The sequence below is a fragment of the Chiloscyllium plagiosum genome, unplaced genomic scaffold (genome assembly GCF_037043375.1).
Source record: "Chiloscyllium plagiosum isolate Xiang-an unplaced genomic scaffold, Cpla_swu_hap1 HiC_scaffold_24, whole genome shotgun sequence".
In the NCBI taxonomy this organism is placed as follows: domain Eukaryota; kingdom Metazoa; phylum Chordata; class Chondrichthyes; order Orectolobiformes; family Hemiscylliidae; genus Chiloscyllium; species Chiloscyllium plagiosum.
The window spans coordinates 62,330,332-62,355,303 of record NW_028270162.1 but is presented as its reverse complement, the minus strand read 5'-3'; the positions used below and the strand labels follow the sequence as shown (position 1 = coordinate 62,355,303).

Sequence of the window (24,972 nt, the reverse complement as noted above, 5' to 3'; positions counted from 1 at the left end):
TCCTGTACAGCCGCAACATGACCTCCCAACTCCTGTACTCAATACTCTGACCAATAAAAGAAAGCATACCAAACACCTTCTTCACTATCCTATCTACCTGCGACTCTACTTTCAAGGAGCAATGAACCTGTACTCCAAGGTCTCTTTGTTCAGCAACACTCCCTAGGACATTATCATTAAGTGTATAAGTCCTGCTAAGATTTGCTTTCCCAAAATGCAGCACCTCGCATTTATCTGAATTAAACTCCATCGGCCCAACTGGTCAAGATCCTATTGTAATCTGAGATAACCTTCTTTCTTAAAAGAAGTTCTGGGATTTACATAATAATGAACTGAAACCTGCAACCTATTCTAAAAGATGAAAGACTTAACAGCAATCTAGGTTTGTTCAATATATTGTTTTAATTGCATGACACTGTTACCTTTTGCTATAAATTCTGTGTCTTATGATCCTGCCCCACTAGTTACCTGATGAAGGAGCAGCACTCTGAAAGCTAGTACTTCCAAATAAACCTGTTGGACTATAACCTGGTGTTGTCTGATTTTTAACTTTGTCCAACCCAGTCCAACACATCATAAGTTAAGTCATTCTTTCTTTATTAGGTGTTGTTTGGAATTTTAGAAGGATGTGAAGATTCATCACATTAAATTTAGCCACGTTCACTACTTACAGAATGTAATCTTAAAATTCCAGACAACATTTGGGTTGAGGATATGGTCAGGCTTTGGTGTGATGCCTCCCATTGTTGACTAGCCTGCCAGCACTGTATAGTGTCAGAGGACTGCTGAAGTTCATTGAACCGTGTCCGGGCAAGACTCAATACCTTCAGGTGAGGAAGGGAGAAAATGGAAAATAATTTCAAAATCTGTTCCAAGTATACTGCAACTGCTGTAAGGACATTAGCTACTAATCTTCACTTAAAATGTGGCATATTTGCTTTTATATCACTGTATAGCTATTCATTTGTGAATCTAATACTTTTTGTTGAGAGGCTGATGTAAGAGATCACACAAAAATGTCTTTGCTAAACTTTTACCTTCTAAAACTGCATTTGAAAAATCTAATTTGATTAGTCACAAATGTTTGCATCTTATTTTTCTTCAAAAAACAGAACATTTTACATCACATTTCTTTGGCTATCAACGGTCTCTGATACCTTGCTTAGAGGCCTCATTAGTGAGCATTAGAAGGTTATTGCAAGCACAAGGAGCAATGGAGTCACATAATCCTTTCCTCGGTCAACATCAATATCATATTTATAGCAGCATTCACTAGTAAGTAATAGGGTGTGATTGCAGTGAAGATAATTACTGCAATCTTAAGTACTGCCCAACTTACATGACTTGAATACAGCTTTTCTTTGAAAGCTGCAAACTGTGAAATCTGAGATTCAGTTTCACATTGATTCCATCCAGGTGAGCCACAACTGGAGTTTCAGGTTGTTTTTTACATTCAATCTTCAGCAGTCACAAACCAATTTTTGGCCATCGAAACAATGAACGATTATTGAGACTTTCAATACAACTTTAGCGTTGTCCATTTGACAATGTAAACTGTGAATTATGTTAGTCTGCATTCTGCTTCCTTATATCATTTTCAATAGTTTGTCCAGAGTGAAAGTAAATCCTCTATGAAGAATTCTTTTCATGCCAGAAAGGTATTGATTTAAAAAGCAGCGCTTTTGCTTCTTATTTATTCCTGTCGTATAATCCTGAACAGTAGCAGAAATTACCTCTGTTCTTTATCAACCGTGCATTTTTTCAATGAGGTTTTTACAGAGTGAATGAGAAAGAGTGAGCATCGGGGAGAGGGAAAGGGAAGAGAGATGAAAATACTTCTTCCTAGGCCTTTGGAAAGTCTCGAGATACTTGATGAATAACTTTGGTTCAGAGGAATTTGTTATGGGCGTGCAACTCAGCAGCATTTCTGGTCATAGAAATTCCTTGTGTATTAGCAAATTTGGATACATATCTTCTAAAACCATCATGTATACTATTAATAAATATAGTAAATATTGACAAATATTTGTTGACAAAATAAATCCTTGCAGGAATCACTAATCACATTGTGCCAGTTAGAGTATATGTCCATAATCCCCACTTCTTTGTCTCCTGCCCGTTCAGGCAATTTCCTCATGAGATCAATAGATTCATAGATTCATAAAGTGCAAAAAAGACCATTTGACCCATCCAGTCTGCACCACTACAACTACCTCAAAGTGTGCCAATCCCAATTTCCTGCACTCGTCCCTTATCATTGAATGTTATATTTGAAGTACTTATCCAAGTATTTTTTAAAAGGTTGTAAGATTTCCAGCCTTCCCACCTATCCGCTGCACCCTCCGCTCCAACCTATCACCATCACTCTGCACCCGCATTTACCTATTGCCTTCCCAGCTGCCTTTCCTTCAGCCCGGAGCCCCCCTCCCATTTACCTCTCAGCCCCCTTTGCCTATCCACATTCCTGATGAAGGGCTTATGCCTGAAAGATTGTATCCCCTGCTCCTCAGATGCTGCCTGACCTGTTGTGCTTTTCCAGCGCAACACTTTTTGACTCTGATCTCCAGCATCTGCAGTGTTCACTTTCTCCGAGCCTCCACTATTTGTCCAGGCATTGCATTCCAGATTCCCACCACCCACTGAGAGCAACATTTTTTTTCCCAAATCCCATCAATCTCCTGCCCCTTACCCTAAAACGATGTTCTTTCGTAATTGACCCCTCATCCAAAGAGAACAGCTGCTCTCTATCCACCTTTTCCATGCCCCTTGTACCCTCTCAGTCTTCTCTATTCTAAGGAAAAACAATCCAAGCCGATATAGTCTCTCCAGGCAGCGTCTTGGTGAGTCTCCTCTGTGCCCAGTCTAGTGCTATCACATCCTTCCTGTAGTGACGTGACCAGAACTGCAAATAATACTTCAGCTGTGGCCTTAACAATGCTCTGTACAACTCCAACATTACCACCTTGCTCTTATACTCTATGCCACAATTGATGAAACTAAGTGTCCCATATGCCTTTTTAGCTATCCTATTCATGTGCACTGCTGACTTCAGGGATGCGTGAATAATTACCCCAAGATCCATCTGTTCCTGTAAGCTACCCAGTGTCCTGCCATTCATTAAATACTTCCTCATCTTGTTTCTTCTTCCAATGTGCATCACCTTACACTTATCAGAGTTAAATGCAATCTGCCACTGGTCTGCCCATATGACTAGGAGAAAGTGAGGTCTGCAGATGCTGGAGATCAAAGTTGAAACTTTATTGCTGGAACAGCACAGCAGGTCAGGCAGCATCCAGGGAACAGGAGATTCGACGTTTCGGGCACATGCCCTTCTTCAGGAATGAGCAGAGAGTGTTCAGCAGGAGAAGATAAAAGGTAGGGAGGAGGGACTTGGAGGAGGGGCGTTGGAAATGTGATAGGTGGAAAGAGGTCAAGGTGAGGGTGATAGGTCGGAGTAGGATGGAGGCGGAGAGGTCAAGAAGAAGACTGCAGGTCAGGAAGGCGGTGCCGGGCTGGAGGGATCCGGCTGAGACAAGGTGGGGGGAGGGGGGATGAAGAAACTGGTGAAGTCCAAGTTTATCCCCTGCGGTTGGAGGGTTCCCAGTCGGAAGATAAGACGCTCCTCCTCCGACCGTCGGGTTGTTGTGGTTTGGCGGTGGATGAGTCCAATGACCTGCATATCCTCGGTGGAGTGGGAGGGGGAGTTGAAATGCTGTGCTACAGGTTGGTTGGGTTGGTTCGTCCGGGTGGCCCAGAGGTGCTCTCTGAATCGCTCCGCAAGTAGGCGGCCTGTCTCCCCAATATAGAGGAGGCCACACCGGCTGCAGCGGATGCAGTAGATGATGTGGGTGGAGGTGCAGGTGAATCTGTGGCGGATATGGAAGTTTCCTTTGGGGCCTTGGAGAGAAGTGAGGGGGGAGGTGTGGGCGCAAGTGTTGCACCTCCTGCGGTTGCAAGGGAAGGTGCCGGGAGTGGAGGTTGGGTCGGTGGGGGGTGTGGATCTGACAAGGGAATCGTGGAGGGAGTGGTCTCTACGGAAAGCTGATAGGGGAGGGGAGGGAAATATATCCTTGGTGCTGGGGTCTGTTTGGAGGTGGCGGAAGTGACGGCGGATGATGCGCTGTACATGGAGATTGGTGGGGTGGTAGGTGAGGACCAGTGGGGTTCTGTCCTGGTGGCGGTTGGAGGGGCGGGGCTCAAGGGCGGAGGAGCGGGAAGTGGAGGAGATGCGGTGGAGGGCACCGTCGACCACGTCGGGGGGGAAATTGCGGTCCTTGAAGAAGGAGGCCATCTGTGTTGTACGTATTTTGAACTGGTCCTCCTGGGAGCAGATACGGCGGAGACGAAGGAATTGGGAGAATGGGATGGCGTTTTTACAGGGGGCAGGATGGGAGGAGGTGTAGTCCAGGTAGCTGTGGGAGTCGGTTGGTTTGTAGTAGATGTCCGTGTTGATTCGGTCGCCTGAGATAGAAACAGAAAGGTCTAGGAAGGGGAGGGAGGAGTCCGAGACTGTCCAGGTGAATTTGAGGTTGGGGTGGAAGGTGTTAGTGTAGTGGATGAACTGTTCAACCTCCTCGTGGGAGCACGAGGTAGCGCCGATACAGTCATCAATGTAGCGAAGGAAAAGATGGGGGATGGGGCCAGTGTAGTTGCGGAAGATGGATTGTTCCACATACCCTATGAAGAGGCAGGCATAGCTGGGGCCCATGCGGGTGCCCATGGCTACTCCTTTTGTTTGGAGAAAGTGGGAGGATTGGAAAGAAAAGTTGTTCAGGGTGAGGACCAGTTCGGTCAGTCGAAGGAGGGTGTCGGTGGAAGGGTACTGGGTGGTACGGCGGGAAAGGAAGAAGCGGAGTGCTTTGAGTCCTTCGTGATGGGGGATGGAGGTGTACAGGGACTGGATGTCCATGGTGAAGATGAGGCGTTGGGGACCGGGGAAGCGGAAATCCTGGAGGAGGTGGAGGGCGTGGGTGGTGTCACGAACGTAGGTGGGGAGTTCTTGGACTAATGGGGACAGGACCGTGTCGAGGTATGCCGAGATGAGTTCGGTTGGGCAGGAGCAGGCTGAGTCGTCCGGGTCAGTCAGGTTTGTGGATTTTGGGCAGGAGGTAGAAACGGGCGGTGCGGGGTTGTGGGACTATGAGGTTGGAGGCGGTGGATGGGAGGTCCCCTGAGGTGATGAGGTTATGGATGGTCTGGGAGATGATGGTTTGGTGGTGGGGGGTGGGGTCATGGTCAAGGGGACGGTAGGAGGAGGTATCTGCAAGCTGGCGTTTGGCCTCAGCGGTGTAAAGGTCAGTGCGCCAAACTACTACTGCGCCTCCCTTGTCAGCTGGTTTGATGGTGAGGTTGGGGTTGGAACGGAGGGAGTGGAGGGCTGCGCGTTCCGAGGGTGAGAGGTTGGAGTGGGTGGGAGGGGTGGGGGAGTTCAGGTAGCGGTTAATATCACGGCGGCAGTTTGCTATGAAGAGGTCGAGGGCAGGTAGGAGGCCAGCACGGGGTGTCCAGGTGGACGGGGTGTGTTGGAGGTGGGAGAAGGGGTCGTCAGAGGGTGGGCAAGAGTCTTGATTGAAGAAGAAGGCACGGAGGCGAAGGCGGCGGAAGAATTGTTCGATGTCACTCCGTGTATTGAAACTCCGTGCCCATATGACTAACCCACCATCTGAAATCTTGCTTAACAATCCCCCCACAATTTCATCTATATCATTTATATATATAACAAACAATAAAAGTTCCAGTACTGATCTTTGTGGTACACCATTGGACACAGGCCACCAGTCACCTAAATAGTCTTCTACCACCACCCTTTGTGTCCTTTTAGTAAACCAGTTTCTAATCCATTTTACCAGTTTTCCCTGAATTCCATGCGCTTTAATCTTCTCTATCAGTCTCCCATTTGGGAATTTGTTAAAAGCTTTGCTTAAATCTTTATAAACTACATCAATTGAACTTCCTTATCCACACACTTGATGATGTTTTTAAAAAATTCTCATGAATTTATTAGTATGACCTCCCCCTGACAAAGCCATGCTCACTATCCCTCATTAACGCTTGCTTTTGCGAGTGGGTATTAATTTGCTTCTTCTCCAGTAGTTTCCCTACCACCGATGTGAGACTCCTCGGTCTATAATTTCCTAGTTCATCTTTACCACCCCTCTTAAAAAGTGGAACCATATTAGTTGTCCGCCAGTCCTCTGGCACTTCCCTTGTGGCCAGAGAGGAATTAAAAATTTGTGTCAGAGCCCCTGCAATTTTCTGCCTTGCCTCCCACAGCAAGCTGAGATGTAATTCATCTGGGATTTGTCTTTTTAAGCCTAACAGAGCCTCCAACATCTCCAGCTTTCCCACATCAAACTGTACAAGTTCCTCACAATTCTTTTTCCTGAATTTCGTACCTACATTCTCCTTTTACAGAGACAAGAGTCAGCCTCCCATATATCCGTTTCACTTATGCAGAGTACAGCATGTCAACAACTAAGCCGCAAATTCCTAGTTCATTGTCAAATGGTTTTGCTTTTGTGAATATGAAGAATGCAGTTGAGCTTCTTTCAGTTATGTTGGACCTGATAAATCAGAGTACAACATGTTAACAGGTATATCAAATCCAGCACAACTCAAAGACGTTCCACTCCATTCTTCATATCCATAAAAACAGGACCATTTCACAATAAACTAGGAGTTTGCAGCACAATATGCAATTGAGGAAATAGCTATATTGGGGAAATGGGCTGCAGACCACACACTAGACTCAAAAAACATCAAATCCACAGTGCTTCAAAACCATAGTGAATGGGAGACGTCAGCTGGCAGCATCTGTGGAGAGAAATCAGAGTTCATGTTTTGGGTCGAGTGATCCTTGCTCAGAACAAGGGTCACCTGACCCAAAATGTTAATTCTGATTTCTCTCCACAGATGCTGCCAGACTTGCTGAGCTTTTTCCAACAATTTCTATTTCTTGTCTCTAATTTACAGGTTTGCAGTCCTTTTGGTTTTTATTCAACATTTTTCATCAGTTTGTTATTCCTTCAGATGATGGGCAGAGTATGCTGTCCAATACACCAGATTAACCTATATTTAAAAACAAATTGTTTTTGTGCGCAGTTTTGGTATCCTTTGGTATCCTGCTCAGGAGGGAGTGCAGCAAAGGCTTACTGGCCTGACTTCTAGATGGAAGGACTGACATACGAGGGGTGTCTGGATTGGTTAGGACTTTGTTCATTGGAGTTTGGAAGTGTGAGTGGGTAATCTCATGGAAACACATAAGATTCTGACAGCAGTGGACGAGGTTAACATGGAAAGAGAGTTCTCATTAGATGGGGTCTGGAACTAGAGGTCACAGACTAAGGTTATGAGGTAGACCATTTAAGACGGAGATGATTTCTTCATCCAGAGAGTGGTGAGCTTGTTGGATTCACTTCCGGAGAAAACAAAAATGGTTTCAAGCAAGAGTTAGATATAGTTCTTAGGGCTAAAGGGATCAAAGGGTATGGAGGGAAAACAGGAACAGGGTACTATTCCTTCTTTTCCATGGATAACATTGCAGGAATGCAGGAAAGCAGGATTGGAGTATAGGTTTGGATGATCATGTTCAATGGCAGAGCGGGCTTGAGGGACTAAATGGCTTGGTCCTGCTCTTATGTTCTATATTCAAGGTAACTGCTGTTTTCAAAGCAAATTTTACATCGCAAAATCATGATGTCATGTGTCTCAGATTATAATTATTTTTCTCCTTAAAGATGCTGACAAATCCAACATGTTCTGTGAACTTTAATTAATTCTTTATTCAATCGAGAATTGTCCCAACATCCCACAGAATTCCAAATTATACAGCAACCATAATCATCAGACAGCAGCCAAGAAACCTTGTGCATGCTCATCATCCTCATCTGTGTGAATTCTGATCAGGTTTCTATGTATAGTGCACAGTATTCAGAGGTTCACGCTTGAACAACTAAAATGAATGGAAACATTAAAACAGGATGTGATGGAATTTCCCCCACTTGCCTCGAAGAGTGCCGCTCCAACAACACTCACAAAGCTCAAAACCATAAAGCAATCTGCCTGATTGGCAACAGAGATTCATGAAAAACATAATTAAAGTGTAAGAGTTGCCACATGTGGCACAAGGTGCAGGTTTCTATACCCCCAGGTTGGCATCTTGCTCATTAATTGGCTTGATTTGGACTTTCTATCTCCACTTGGAAAGAGGTCTCATCTCCAAAAGGTGCCTTCAACAGCTCCAAAAATTGTACAATCAAATGATCATGACATGATCCTCACCTTCTCTCTCCCCCAGACAGCCATAAAATTCTGGCCATAGTGTGACTGCAGAAAAAGATTAAGAGGAAGTGTGACGAGTAGTTCATCAATGGGTAGCATTCTTCAGCCAATGAGCAAAGTAACCACAAAACTATGGTCCACATGTACATCAACAATATAGGTAGAACTAAAGAAAGGGTTTTGATTAAGACTTATATGGGTCTAAATTAAAATCCAGAACTATAAAGAAAATAATCTCCGAATCAGGACCTGAACCATAGACAAATATGGAGTAGATAAAATCAATGAGTTGAGTGCATGGCTTAAAGATTGGAATGGTAGAAATGGGTTCTGATTCATGTGGTACTGGCACCAGTACTGCGGAAAATGTGAACTATACTGTTGGGTTGACTTTTCCCTGAACTGTCTGGAACCAAAGTTCTGGCAAATTGTACAACCCAGAAAATCACATAGTTCATGAGGGGAGATTTGCAAAGTTGAAGAGAAAACATAAGGCAATGGTACCAAGTAATGATAACCAGAATGTGTCAATAAGGTCCAAATGCTGGACTGCACCAGGAAATGTCAGAGTCCGCAAAAATGGTAAAACTAAAGGCTCTTTCTGTGAAATTCTAGCTTGTGATTTGTTTATCTTAGAATAGTTTTGGTTTCAAATTTAAATTGTTAAACCCTGATTGAGAAACTGGTTAAACTGTGGAGTAAATGCAATTCAAAGACATGGAGTTTACTGCACTTAAAAGGTTGGTGTCATATCAACACAAGAAGTTAAAGGATAAGATGATAAAATGGTAGTTGGGCTTACTTAGTTAAAGAACTGGAGACATGGTGTTTGTACTTACTCCAGCAAAGGATATGGCATTTATGTAGCTCCCAAGAATTAAGGAAAAATGTCAAAGAATCCCTACAGTGTGGAAAGAGACCATCTGGCCCAACAAGTCCACAACAACCCTCCGAAGAGTAACCCACACAAACCCACTCCCCTACCCTATTATACCTGACTAATGCACCTAAACCACACACCCCTGAACATTATGGACAACTTAGCAGGGCCAATTCACCTAACCTGCACATCTTTGGACTGTGGGAGGAAACTGGAGTGCCCATAGGAAACCCATGACACGGGGAGAACAGTCGCCCGAGGCTGAAATCAAACCCAGGTTCCTGGTGCTGTGAGGCAGCAGGACTAACCACTGAGCCACCGTGCTGCACAGAGCTTTGGAATTTAAACAAAAATGGTGAGTAACTGGAACTGTGCAGAGAAATCAGAGAGAATCCTGGACAGTGTGATATATCTTTTGAGTTGATGCCAGGAAATGTGAATGAATTTTCAAGATTTTATAAGATTACAGAATTATTGAAGATAAATAGAACTGAGTTTATAGCATAAATTTTCTAAGCTATAATATTAATACTGCTTATTTGGTTGTAAATTGAAAAAAAATTAAACAAAATCTGTTTTCTTAAAAACAAAACCTTGCAATGCAACTTTGATAGTTAATTTCTCAGTGATTAAAATTCTTTAAATGTTAACGGTCTTTCACAGAATTCTAATAATGGGTTTGCAACACATTATAATCCTAATAAAGTATTTGCAACAAGGTGAACAAATTAATAGAACAAAGAGAAATAGTTATCAGAGACATAGTTGTGACTAAGGCCAAGACATGAATATTTAAAGGCAGCTAATATTAGGAATGACAGGAGGAAAATGTGTGGAGCATAATATGTGAAAATGTGAAGTTGTTCGTTTTGGAAGGGAGAGCAAAAGGACATTCTTACTTAAATAGAGAAAAACTGCAGAAAGCTACAACACAAAGGGACTTGGGGGAACTTGTGCAAAAAATATCGAGTTGATAAAGTGGTGTAGCAGATAACCAAGAAGGCTAACAGAATATTGGTCTTTATTTCAAAGTCTTATTGCAATTGTTCAAGGTGGCCGGTGACACCACATCTGGTCTCCTGTGAGCAGTAGTTGTCCCCATATTTAAGCAAATATACTATTTCCTTAGAGGCCATTCAGAGAAGGTTCACAAGGATGATCCATGATATGCAGGTTTGCCTGATGGGCAAAGGTTAAACAGGTTAGCACTCTCCTTATTGGAATTTAGAACAATGAGAGGTGATTTCATTGAAGAATATATGATTCTTAACAGCAGTGACAGGAAAAATTCTGAGAGGATGTTATTCCTCATGGGAGAGTCTAGGGTCAGAAGATATAATCTCAAAAAAAAAAGCCAATTTAAGACTTAAGTTAGGAGGAATTTCTCCTCTCAGAGAGCTGAGTGTCTTTGGAACTCCTTGACTCAGAGTCCTTGTATCAATATATTTAAAGCTGAGATAGATTCTTGATCAGCAGAGGGACATCAAGTGATTTGGAGAAGAGGCTGGAAAGTGGATGAGAGGAATGTTGGATCAACCATAATCCTATTGAATGGCAGAGCAGGCTCGAGGGTCTGAACAGCCTACTCCTGTCCCTATTTCTCATGGCCTTATAAAAGCAAAGTAGAAAAGGACAAGGAACATAGGTATTTCTGGTAATAAAGGATAAGATTAGTACTAGAGTGAGAACTGAACTTGGGTTAAAGGATCAAGATGCAAGTCAGTCCGGATGGAAACAAGAAACAGCAAAGTTAAGTCACTGGTCAAAGTTGATTATCGAGCTCTTAACATTAATTCCACCATAGGACAGAATATACAGTGAAGAGTTGTGTAGGCAGGAACAATCACAACATAGCAGAATTTAACATAATAGTTTGAAAGGGAGATATTTGGTCCTAGAATGCACCCATAGGGCCCTTTAGGCGTAGAGGTAATCAAAGTCCCCACCCTTGAGCCAGGTGGGCTCGTTAAAAGTCCTACCTTCTCTAGAGGTATGTCATAACATATCTGCACAAGTGATTACTAAGAAAATGCTTAGATATATAAAGGGGGAAAATCTGGAAGAGAGTGGGTGAGAACTTTTAGACTAGTATAGTGGATAGTCTTTACTGGCTACAGGAGCATGGTGGTTATGTTACTGGACTGGCAGAGGGAGAAAGTGAAGACAGCAGATGCTGGAGATCAGAGTCAAAAAGTGTGGCGCTGGAAAAGCACAATCAGTCAGCACCTGAGGAGCAGGAGTGTCAACATTTTGGGCATAAGCTCTTCATCATAACCTGATGGCTTCGACCAATGATCCTGAAAGATGAATTCAGATCCCACCAAAGAAGTTGGAAACTGTCATGCAGCTGTTAGTGGGGAAGCAGTAGTGTGTTGGCAATGTCACTGGACCAATAATCCAGAGCCACAGGCTATTGTTCTGGGAATATAGGTTTGAATCCCACCATGGCAGATGGTGATATCTAATAAATTGGGCTTTCTTTTGAAAACAAATGCTGAGTTCTTGCCCTAGATTCTGGGTAGGAAAAGGTATAAATCGATGTTTGTACTAAATTATAAATTTACAAATTCCACTTTGGGCACAGGAAAGGTGCCAGAGAGCAGGAGGACAGCCTTTGTGGTACCATTATTCAATGAGGAAGAAGGGGATAAACCAGGAAACTACAGGCCAGTCAGTCCATCTTCAGTGGTGGGGTAAACTATTGGAAGTAATTCTGAGGCACAGATTCACCTGCATTTGGACAGACTGAGATTAATCAAGAACAGTCAGTATGATTTTGTTAAGGGGAGACCATATCTGACCAACTTGATAACATTTTTGAAGAGGTGACCAGGTGTGTAGATGAGGGCAATGTTTTTGATATAACCCATATGAGAATCAGCAAGACATTTGATAAGGTCCCACATGGGAGACTGATAGCAAAAGTTGCCCCATGAGATACAAGGATCTTTTGCAAATTGCATTTACAATTGGTTCAGTGGCAGAGAATGATGGTTGAGGGGTGTTTTTCTGACTGGATGTCTGTGTCCAATGGAGTCCCACATGGGCCAGCATTGGGGCCCTTTCTGTTTGTGGTTTATATAAGTGATTTAGGCTTGAATGTATGAGAGTTCATCAGTAAGTTCACAGAGGATACAAAAATTAGTGGGGGGTGGGTGGTAAACAGTGAGGAGGATAACCTTACAGTACAAAAGGATACAGACAGACAGATCAAATGGGCTGATCAGTAGCAATTGGAATTCAGTTTGGATAAATGTGAGGTGATGCACTTGGGGCAGGACAAACATGGTAAAGGAATAAATGATGAATTGGTAGGACCCTGGAAAAAACTAAGGGGCAGGGACCTTCATGTGTATGTACACTGGCCTCTGAAAGTATCAGAACAAGTGGATAAAAGACACATGGTATACTTGTCTTTGCTAATCAGGTATAGAGTTTGAGTGCTGGGAGGTTAAGCTAGAACTGTATAATATGCTGATTAGGTCACAGCCAAAATATTGTATGCAGTTCTGGAATCCACATTATAGGTGGGATGTGATATCGCTGTTGAGGGTGCAGAGGAGATTAACCAGGATGTTGCCTGATTTGGAGAGATTCAGGCAAGAAGAGAGATTGGACAGACTAGGGTTGGTTTCTTTAGAGTGGAGGAGATTGAGTGGGGACATGATTGAAATGTATAAAATTGAGAGGGGCATAAATAAACAGGAAGAAACTTTTCCCCATGCTGGAGGGATCAAAGACTGGGAGTTTAGACCTAGGGTAACGGGCAGGCACTTTAGAGATAAAGTGAATAACTATTTGTAAATCTGTTCATAGCGGGAATCGGGAACTCACTGTCTGTAAGGGTACTGGAGTCAGAAACCCTCATTACATTTAAAATGTCTTCTGATGTACATTTACAATGCCAAGCTATACAAGTGTGGTGATACTATGGCATTTAGAGGTGTATTTTGTCCTTTTTTTTGAAGAGAGGTTTAAACAGAGGTACTGACCTGTCTATTGAAACCCCATAAACAGCTTGTGAGGCCTTGGGTTTTTTATTAAAGGAGGAACACTGGAAGGATGGCAGCTGACAGGAGACCTGATAGAAGCCTACAAAATTATGAGAGGCATAGAAAGGATAGATAGTCAGAGGCTTTTTCCCAACATTGACAATTCAATTTCAAGGGGGCACAGGTTAAAGGTGAAAGGGGGGAATATTTAAAGGGAGATGTGCGAGGATGTTTTCCAAGCAGAGAGTGGTAGGAGCTTGGAACGCACTGCCAGAAGAGGTGATGGAAGCAGGCATGTTGGTGACATTTAAGAGGCATCTGGATGGTTACACGAATAGGGAGGGAATAGAGGAATACGGACCGAATAAGGGCAGAAGGTTGGTTTTTTAATTTAGTTAGGGCATGATGATGGGCACAGGCTTGGAGGGTCGAAGGTCTTGTTCCTGTTCTGTACTTCTCTTTGTCCTTTGTAACAATAGAGGCACCCTGAATCAGTAGAGCAAGCTCCCACAGAACCAGGATTTTGAGTTTTAGTCTTTCAGTAGCAGCAATTGTTGGGGCCTGGAAGCCGGTTTGGATGCTGCAGTACATCTCTCCCTGCTACTCTCTCTCTCACTCTGAGCCTGCTCCACCATTCAAGATGATCATGGTCGATATTTTTGTGGACTCAACTTGACTTACCCGCCTGCTCACTATAAATTTTGATTCCTTTACTGTTCAAAATCTATCTTTGCCTTAAAAACATTCAATGGGATAGCCTCAACTGCTTCTCTGGGTAGGAAATTCCAAAGATTCACAACCTTTGGGTGAAGAAGCTCCTCCTCAGCTCAGTCCTAAATGTGGTCCCCCTTATTCTGAGGCTAAGCCCCATCTCCGCCCCACCCGGTTCTAGTTTTACACACCAGGGGAAACAACCTCCCTGCTTCTATCTTATCTATTCCCTTCATAATTTTACATGTTTCTATAAGATCCCTCCTCATTCTTCAAAATTCCAGTAAATATAGTCCCAATCTACTCAATCTCTCCTAATATGCCAATCCTCTCAACTCTGGAATCAATCTATGAACCTCTTCTGCATCTCCTCCAGTGCCAGTACATATTTTCTCAAGTAAGGAGACCAAAATAATCCACAGTACTCTAAGTATGGTTCACCAACACCCTCTACAGCTGCAGCATAACATTCTTGTTTTTAAACTCCATCCCTCTAGAAATGAAGGACAATATTCAATTTGCTTTCTTAAGTACCTGCTGCACTTGTAAACCAACTTTTTGTGATTATTGCACCAACTTTTTGTGATTCATGTACAAACATCGATTTATACCAGGTCCCTCTGCACAGCAGTATGCTGTAATTTTTCACCTTTTAAATAATGGTCTATTTTGCTGTAATTCCTACCAAAACGGATAATCTCACATTTATCAAATTGTACTCCATCAGCCAGTCTTGTCCACTCACCTCACCTATCTATATCCCTTTGCAGATTTTAAGTGACCTCTGCACACTTTGCTCTATCTTAGTGTCATCTGTGAACCTTGACACACTACACTTGGTCCCCATCTCCAATTATGTAACTGTAAACAATAACAAAATCAAGTCAAATCAAAGCAAACTATATCATACCTGTTTATATCTTTTTGTACAACTAATTCAACTACTTCATTGTGAGTATTGTGCACACTAAGACACAAAACTTTAAGGCTTGTCCTTTTAAAATTTAGTCCTGTTTGCATTATTTTGCACTGTGGCCCTGTTTAATTCTTTCCCTTGAATGCTTTGGCCATCACTTTTCTTATTTCTCATTCTGCGTATTCTTGTTGCCTTTGTTTCCCTTTCTTCTGTCTCCCTGTAGAAGCTCCCACACACCTGCCATTTGAGTTTAAACCCTCCCAACCATGTTAGCAGATACTCCCCGCAGGGCATCAGTCTGAATCCTGTTCAGGTGCAACCCGCCCAGCTTGTACTGATGCCACCTCACCCGGGATTGGCCAAAGAATCTGAAACCTTTCCCATTGCACCATCTTTCCAGCTACATATTCACCTGATATTTCCTACTACTTTTACTCTTGACTAGCACATAGCAATCTTGAGATCACTAAGTTTGAGGTACTACGTTTTAACTTGCATCCTAATTCCTTTTAGGACCATATCCATTTCTTTTTCCTTTGTTGGTGGTACCGAAGATGTTTTACCGATGTTGTTGCTTTGAAGGTGGGGAAACTCCAGCCTCTCAGATTGTCTTGATCCACTACAATTCACCTACCATCACAATAAGTCCATGGCAGATGCCATCTCACTGATCCTACACTGATCCTTGTACATCTGAATAACAAGAAAACCTACAAGAGACTTCTATTTATTGACTTTAGCTCCGCCTTCAATACCAGAATTCTCACAAAACCCATCTCCAAACTCTGACACCAACAACTGTGCTCCCCCCGCTGCAACTAGATCCTTGACTTAATGACCCGCAGACCGAAATCAGTTAGAATAGGCAATAACACCTACTGAATTGAATTGAATTGATTGTCACGTGTACTGAGGCACAGTGAAAAGCTTTGTCTTGCAAGCAATACAGGCAGATCACAGAGTTAAGTCGCTTAAGATAAGTAAATAATAGATAAACAGTGGCAAAAACAAAAACACAGGTACAGGCGAACGTTAAGAGTTTGAGAGTCCATTCAGTATTCTAACAACAGTAGGGTAGAAACTGTTTCGAAACCAGCTGGTGTGTGTGTTCAGGCTTCTGTACCTTCTCCCCGATGGTACAGATTGTAGATGGTGGGATGGATCTTTGAAAATGCTGGCGGCATTTTATTGACAGCGGGCCTGGTAGATGGATTCTATGGCCTTTGTGATTGTCTGGGCCGAGTTCACCACGCTCTGTAACCGTATACGATCTTGAATAGCACAAGTTGCCATACCAGGTAGTGATACATCCAGACACACCTATAAAAGTTGGCAAGGGTATTTGCCGTCATGCCAAATTTCCTCAGTTGCCTGAGGAAGAAGAGATGTTGTTGGGCCTTTGCAACCAGTGCATCCACATTAAGAGTCCAAGAAAGCATGTTGTGGATGACCATTCCCAGGACCTTGACAATCTCCACTCTCCACAATAATCCTCAACACTGGTGCCATGGAAGGCTGTGTACTCAGCCTCTTACTATACTCCTTATACATTTACTACTGTGTGGCCAAACTATACTGTAACTCCATTTACAAATTGCTGATGACACCACCACCAACAATGACAAGACAGAGTATACGTAAACAATAGAGTACTTAGTGGCATGAATAAAGACAACAATCTCTCCCTTCATGTCAGCAAAATGAAGGAGCTGGTCATCAACTTCAGGAAGCGGAGTGGAGGGCACCCTCCTGCCTGTATCAATTGTGCTGAGGTGGTGGTGGTTGAGACATTCAACTTCCTAAGGTAAATATCCATCCACAGTCTACAGTGAAGAAAGTCCACCAATGCCCTTACTTCCTCAGAAGGCTAAGGAGATTCAGCATGCCCACAGTGACGCTTAGCAATTTTTATAGAAGCACCACAGAAAGCATCCTATATGGATACATCACAGTTTGGTATGACAACTGCTCTGCCCAAGGCCACAAGAAATTACGAAGAGTTGTGCAGCTTAGTCCATCATGAAAACCAGCCTTCCTTTCAGTGATTCAGTCTACATTTCATACTGCCTTGGGAAAGCAACCAACATAATCAAAGACCCCTCCCATCCCTGTCATACTCTCTTCCACCCTTTTCCATTGGGCAGAAGATACACAAGTTTAAAACGTGTTAACAAATTCAAGAACAGTTTCTTCCCTGCTGTTATCAGACTTTTGAATGGGCTTCTCATATATTAGAGGAGAAAGTGAGGACTACAGATGCTGGAGATCAGAGCTGAAAATGTGTTGCTGGAAAAGTGCAGCAGGTCAGGCAGCATCCAAGGAACAGGAGAATCGACGTTTCGGGCATAAGCCTGAAGAAGGGCTTATGCCCGAAACATCGATTCTCCTGTTCCTTGGATGCTGCCTGACCTGCTGCGCTTTTCCAGCAACACATTTTCAGTTCTCATATATTAGAGTTGATTTTCTCTGCACTTTCTCTTTGGGTGTAACACCGTATTCTGCATTTTGTTCTATTACCCTGATGCACTTATGTAAATTATGGTTTGTCTGGTTAGCACGCAAAACAGTACTTTTCACTGTCTCTTGGTACATGTTACAACAATAAATCAAGCCAAATTAAATCACTTACAATTCAATGGATGCCCTACCGCCATCCAACTGAAGCCCTTAAGTTGGGAACTAAAGACTATCTGATGGTTTCAGTGTACCGCTGCTGACATTTTATCCGTGTCAGTCGGAGGCCAACTGAATATTGGCGATACCCTTTTAAAGAATAGGTTACCTTTACCGCTTCCCACTAGGCTCTTGAACCCGGTTTCCTAAGCCTTCCCCGCCTCAGATTTACCCTGGGATTTTTTTTGTTGTGGAGCTGCTTGTACTCTCCGTAGTTGTCTGTGCTTTCACTGGTGGGACTCCAGAACTGCCAGCAGGTCAACAGCTCTTTCTTTTCTGAGATCGTCATGCCTCAAAACAATTATGTAGAATCATAGACAGGCAGCTCAGCAAATTTTCAATCAGAGTGGGAACTGTGTCAAAGACAGCCCTGAGTTTCCAGTCAATCTAATAGTTCTAAAGACGACTCGTAAACAAGTTGAGTGAAGGACCTACCTGAATCTGTCCTTTCCCCATGATTTTATCAGTAATTTCAGCATCTTCTTTGGTGAGTTTTGTTTTGTTGTAGCATTTTTCATAGCATAAAATTCGTAGTGTTTGAGATCCTTCCAGTTCTATTTCAAATTCCTGTAAAAGAAGTGAGACTGTTAAAGCAGAAATAAAGTGAATGAGTGAGTGAATGAGTGAGAGAAGAGGGTGAGAGAGAGGGAGCAAGAGAGAGAGAGTGTGTGTGCATGCGCATGCGTAGTTGCTGCTACTTTCTTACTCTGCAATTAAACGTAATATAATATACTCACCATAAATCTTGCTTGTGTCTTTGTGGAAATATGAATTAGCTCCTTGCCAGATCATGGGTGCCATGGTGGCATGTCTGATAGGGAGCACCCATAGCAAAAATCCATATCAAACGTGCACACTTCGCAAACAACGATGAATCTATGAATCTTCGACACAAAATAGGCAAGGCCTTATACTAACCAAAATGGTTCATAGACCAGAACTGAACTCAGTATTCCAAAAGTGGCTTAACCAATATCCTGTACAGCCACAATATGACTCCCCAATTCCTGTACTCATGCACTGACCAATAAAGGTAAGTGTACCAAACGCCTTCTTCACCACTCTGTCCATCTGCGACTCCATTTTCAAGGAACTATGAACTGTCAACACTCCCCAGGACCTTATCACTAAGAGTATATGTCCCGCCTTGATTTGCCCAATCAAAATGTAGCACCTCATATTTACCTAAATTAAAGTCCCTCTGCCATTCCTTGGTCCATCTGAAGAAGGGCTTATGCCAAAACGTCGATTCTCCTGTTCCTTTGATGCTGCCTGACCTGCTGCGCTTTTCCAGCAAGACATTTTTAAGCTACCATCTGATCAAGGTTCTGTTGTACTCTGAGGTAACCACTGCACCACTGATTTTGGTGTCATCTGCAAATTTACTAACCAGACGTCCTATATTTATATCCAAATCATTTATGACATAGTGCAGTGGACCCAGCACCAATCCCTGCAACACACCGATGGTCACAGGCCTCCAGGCCAAAAAGCAACCCTCCATCACCACCCTCTGTCTTCTACCTTCTCGGCAATTTTGTATCCAAATGGCTTGTCCTCCCTGTATTTCACGTGATCTAATCTTGCTTCCACCACATTTCGAGGCAGCTCTTTCCATACGTGAACTACTTGGTACATGAAATTTTTTTTTTCTCATACCACTCTTACTTCATTTGTAGATTGATTTAAATTTATGCCCTTTTGTGCTTGTCCCTTTTATGAGTGGGTATAGCTTCTCCCTAACTACTATATCCAGCCTACTCATGATTTTGAAAACCCCTATCAAATCACTTTGCAGCCTTCTTCTCTCCAAGAAGTACATTCCCAACTTCTTCAATCCATCCTCCTAAACGAAGATTCTTACTCCTGGGACCATGCTTGTAAATTGCTTCTGCATTCCAATGCAGTCACATCTATCCTATAACATATTGCTCACATTGTCCACAATATTTCAGCTAAGGGCTGATAAGTTCAACATCACCTCCTTGCTCTTGTACTCCATGCTTCTATTAATAAAGCTGAGGGTACTGTATGCTTTATTAACTGTTCTCGCCACCTGTCTTGCCACCTTCAATGGTCTGTGCACATATACGCCCAAGTACCTCTACTCCTGCACCCAATTTAGATTTGGACCCCAACATCTTTCAATGTTTTTCCTGCCATTGTATATCATCTCACACTTCTCTGCATGAACCTCATCTGCCACCCATCTGTCCACAACATCAGCTGTTCGTGTACTTTTGGAAATCCACATCATCCTCTCACAGTGTATAATTCTTCCAAGTTAACGAGTTTTTGAGAAGATGTAGGTTTGATCGCTGAACGAGAAGGTTCGTTTTCGGATGTTTTGTCACCATACTAGGTAACATCATAGTGAGCCTCCGGATGAAGCACTGGTGGCATGGCCCGCTTTCTATTTATGTCTTCACCCGGAGACTCACCGATGATGTTACCTAGTATAATGATGAAAAGTCTGAAAACAAACCTTCTAGCTCAGCAAGCAAACCTACATCCATTTCTTTCAAGTTTTATTTCCCCTGCATTAATATATATCAGGAAAAGCAGAAGTCCTAATACCGACACTACAAATCTTCCCTCAGCTTGAAAATTAATTATTGACCCTTACTCTCCATTTCCTATCACTCAGCTAATTTTGTACCCATGTTGCTCTTATCTCTTTTATACAATGATTTCTAACTTTCCACACAAGTCTGTTGTGAGGCATTGCATCAAATGTCTTCTGGAAATCCATGTATACCTGCATTGAGCCTTTCTGTTGCCTCTTCAGAAAAAAACCCAACATGTTAGTTAAACATGGTTTTCTCTTTAGAAATGGACGCTGACTCTGCCTAATCAACCTTTTTCTGTGTGACTACTAATTCTAACTCAAATGACTGTAGAAGGCTCCCCACCAAAGTTATACTGATGGGTCTGTAATTGATAGGATTATCTTTACAAACTTTCTTGAATTAGACTATAATGTTTGTAAATATACAATCTTCTGTTGCTTCCCCCGAGTCCAGCGAAGATTAAAGATGATAAAAAATAACATGAAAAATTGAAAAACATCAAAGAGCAGTAAGAAGTCTTTCAACACACAGACTCACACATTTAAAGAGATCTGGAGAGGGAGCCTGAAAACAGACACTGCTGCATCAAGAAAGTAAAAAGATTGTTTTGTACTCGTCACCCTGCAGAATGTTAGGGGGGAGGAAATTCTCTGTTGTAAGAGATGCGACTTGTATTGAAAGATTTAAGAATCATGGAGTCACACAGTGTGTTGCAGCTGGAGGTCAGTTTGAGAATACACAGATTGCACAGGAAAAAGCAGCCTGTTGAAAAGCCAGGAAATGTTTCTGACTTAAAACACAAAATTACAAATCTGGTAAGAACATGACATTGTGAAAAGCATTTTCATTTGTTTCAATTAAGGGGGAAGTGTATTTTCTGTGGTTTTATACATTTATTACTTATCGAGTAATACTCAGTCTATGTTGATTTTGCTTTGTTGTTTGTTACAGTAAAAGTCTTAAAATGTAAAATCTTCACAGAATCACAAAATTACAACAAGGAGGTAATTCAGCTCAGTTTCAGCACTGGCTCTCTAAATGAGTATTTCGTGTAATGCCATTCTCCGCTCTTTTGATTGTGATTCTTTTCTTTAGTCACTGGAAAATGTGTATCTTTTCAAAAGTTATTGGTCTCAACAGAAATCGTAGTAAATGTCAAATAGCATCAAAATATTCAAAGTAATTCATAAAATACTGCATACACTCTTTTGTTAAAGTTCATTTTAACATTGTGTATATAATGAAAAATATTCTTAGAAGTCCTGAAAACATTCAAAGTACGTCTGAAAAGACGTACTTTAAATTCTACCTTCCTCACCCTGCATTCTCTCCTTATCAAAATATGGTCTTATTAGTCAGAAATCACTACCTTCTTTCAATTCCCCCAATTTTCAGAAAGTCCTGGCAGCCTCTTCCACCCACTCTTAGAAATCTGATCACCGATGGTGGGACAATGATCAGTAACAAGAATGCTGGTTTATTTTAACTCTTCATTGCCAAGATGGCGAGAATACAATTGTAGAGATTTGATGATTGAGAACTACCTCCATTAAACAGACCAAGGTATGATTCTGATACCTGACAGTTTTTCTAAACTGTCCATTAGAGATCCTCTGAGTCATCAGATCTACTAATGCACTGAATTAGAGTCTTAACATATAGAATTAGTTCAGTAATTGGTGGTTCAAGTCTCCAGGAAACATACAAGATGTTTCTTCACAGAGAGGTAGGGAAAATTCAGAAGGTGAATGACCCCATTTCACAATCAAGCATTTGGAAGACAGTTGCAAAACACTATCAAAGATTAAGTTATCAGACTGTCTTCCAACCTGAAAAATTGTGTAAAACTGCATACATGCAACTGCTTTCAAATGGTACAGTTAGTCAATATGGTCCACTGCATACCAGACCAAAACTCACCTCATTCCAGTTTGGTTCCATTGTGTCCCTGTAGACTCTTGTCTTAGCTTTGTTAACAAAGTAGCCAAATGAATCTACTTCTAATGTACAGTACAAATCTGTTAAAAAAGGTAAACAAATGTATAGATAATAACCAGGAGACATTTGGATAAGAATTTCCATATGTTAAAAATAAGTGGATTGTGCAAAAACAATTACAAACACACAAAGAGAAGAAAGCAAATCAGACCCACCAACTCTCACTGTATTCATTTAAAATATAATACACTGCACCAGCTCTCCTAGTTGTCAAACAGTGAATTCTAGAGGTTACAAGGAGGAGAATAAAAGCCTGCCACTAAGTTCAGGAGAACCTCAGGAATTTGCTTCTCAATTCCCTGTCCATATATTGTGACTACAATTAACTAAACCAATTTCTCTCTCCACCGTATGTCCCATGTATCTAAAGCCAGAACAACAGAGGGCTGTTCAGGATTAGAACAGACTTATGTTTTTTCAAAGAAGCACTCTTAAAAGTTGGAAAATACCACATTTTGTCTCTATTATCCTCTAGCCCACGCTGCCAAAGTTTGCCATTCCTTTAAAAGTTATAATATTGCCTCCTATTGTTGTCGTTTTCGTATATTATCCATGCACTTAGCACACAAAGAAGTTAAATGTTAATTGAGCATTAAATTTTCCTCCCTTAAATTTGGATTCAGGTTGCGTTAATGCCGCATTTGTGGACTAATTTGACAAAGTTGTTGAATTTTTATTCTAACCAAAACATCTCCAGAGCCACAAAATCTTTCCTCATACCTCATGAGTGGGCGGCACGGTGGCACAGTGGTTAGCACTGCTGCCTCACAGCGCCTGAGACCCGGGTTCAATTCCCGTCTCAGGCGACTGACTGTGTGGAGTTTGCACGTTCTCCCCGTGTCTGCGTGGGTTTCCTCCGGGTGCTCCGGTTTCCTCCCACAGTCCAAAGATGTGCAGGTCAGGTGAATTGGCCATGCTAAATTGCCCGTAGTGTTAGGTAAGGGGTAAATGTAGGGGTATGGGTGGGTTGCGCTTCGGCGGGTCGGTGTGGACTTGTTGGGCCAAAGGGCCTGTTTCCACACTGTAATGTAATGTAATCTAATCTAATCATACCAGGGTTATTTCAATCTCATTTATCAGCTCACCTGTATTTCTTTATAAATTCTCCAAAACTAGGATGTAGTTTCCTTTATAAAAGTCTTGATCAACAATGATTAATGCTTGACAAATATACAAGGACACAGATTATTTCAGAAAAGACAAATTGGAAGGGATGTGTATTCTGTCCTTGATGTTAAAGGAAATTGAAAGCATCCTGTTTTGGACATCCTACAAACATTACATTACCACTGATACTCAGCTCCCTCCCTCCACCGCTTTCAAGCTGAGCTTGCCCACTTAGAGTCATAGAGATGTACAGCATAGAAACAGACCCTTCGGTCGAACTTGTCCATGTCGACTAGATCTCCAAAATTAATCTAGTCCCATTTGCCAGCACTTGGCCCATACCCCCGTAAACCCTTCCTATTCATATAGACATCCAGGCGCCTTTTAAATAGTATAATTGTGTCAGCCTCCACCACTTCTTCTGGCAACTTATTTCATACGCGTACTACCCTCTGCATGAAAAAGTTGCCCCTTAGGTCCTTTTTAAATTTTTCACCTCTCACCCTAAACTCCTAGTTCTAAACTCCCCCACCCCAGGGAAAAGACCTAATCTATTTACCATATCCATGCCCCTCATGATTTTATAAACCTCTGTAAGGTCACCCCTCACACTCTGACATTCCAAGGAAAACTGCCCCAGCCTATTCAGCCTCTCCCCATAGCTCAAATCTTCCAATCCTGGCGACATCCTTGTAAATCTTTTCCGAACCTTTCAAGTTTCACAACATCATTCCAATAGGAGGGAGACCAGAATTGCACACAATATTCCAAAAGTGGCCTAACAAATGTCCTGTACAGCTGCAACATGACCTTCCAATTTTGGTATCATCTGTAAACTTACTTAGTATGCCTCCTATGCTGACATCCAAATCAATTATATAACTGATAAAAAGCAGTGGACCCAGCATCTATCCTTGAGGCACACCTCTGGTCATAGGCTTCCAGTCCAACAGACAACCCTCCATCACCACCTTCTGTATCATATCTTCAAGCCAGTTCAGTATCTGTATGGCTAGTTCTCCCTGTATTCCATTTGGCATAACCTTGCTAACCAGTCTACCATGAGGAACTTTATTGAACGCCTTACTGAAGTCCATTTAGATCACGTCCACTGTTCTCCCCACATCAATCCTCTCTGTTATTTCTTCAAAAAACTCAATCAAGTTCATGAGACATGATTTCCCATGCACAAAGCCATACTGACTATCCTTAATCAATCCTTGCCATTCCAAATACACATAAATCCTGTCCCTCAGGATTCCCTCCAAGAATTTTCCCTCCACCACTGATGTCAGGATCATCGATCAATAGTTCTCCAGTTTTCCTTATCAATGTTCTTAAATAGTGGCAAAACGTTGGCCAACCTTCAGTATTCCTGCACCTCACTGGTGACTATCGGTGAGACAAATATCTCTGCAAGGGGCCCACCAATTCTTCCCTAGCTTCCCACAGATTTCTAGGATACAGCAAACAAGGTCCTGGAGATTTATCCACGTTTGTGTTTCTAGTCATCCAGCACCACCTCCTCTGTAACATGGACATTTTTCAAGATGTCACCATCTATTTCCCCACATTCTGTATCTTCCATGTCCTTCTCCACAGTAAACACTGACGCAAAATATTAATTTAGTATCTCCTGCAGTTCCACAAATACCTGCCTTGCTGATCTTTTTGGGGCCACATTCTCTCGCTAGTTACCCTTTTGTTCTTAATGTATTTATAAAATTCTTTTGGATTCTCCTTAACCCTATTTGCCAAAGCTATCTCATATCCCCTTTTTGCCCTCCTGATTTCCCTTTCATTTCCCTTACTGCCTTAATACTCTTTTAAGAATTCAGTCGATCT

General features: G+C 42.2%; 1 protein-coding gene across 3 annotated transcripts in view; it reads right to left on the bottom strand.

Moving 5' to 3' along the window:
* Window positions 1-24,972, bottom strand: part of LOC122562879 (breakpoint cluster region protein) — a 487,786-nt gene that overhangs the window by 96,565 nt on the left and 366,249 nt on the right. For 2 of the 3 annotated variants that reach the window (XR_015761290.1, XM_043716188.2), the window contains exons 15-17: window positions 21,943-22,040; window positions 17,888-18,019; window positions 672-824 (exon numbers count right to left, since the gene is read on the bottom strand). Coding sequence is in view for 2 of the 3 variants with exons in the window: in XM_043716188.2 (XP_043572123.2) it covers window positions 672-824; window positions 17,888-18,019; window positions 21,943-22,040 (383 nt within the window). In the remaining variant the exon portion in view is untranslated. The remainder of the gene's footprint in view (window positions 1-671; window positions 825-17,887; window positions 18,020-21,942; window positions 22,041-24,972) is intronic. The other variant, XM_043716189.2, reaches the window with a different exon arrangement.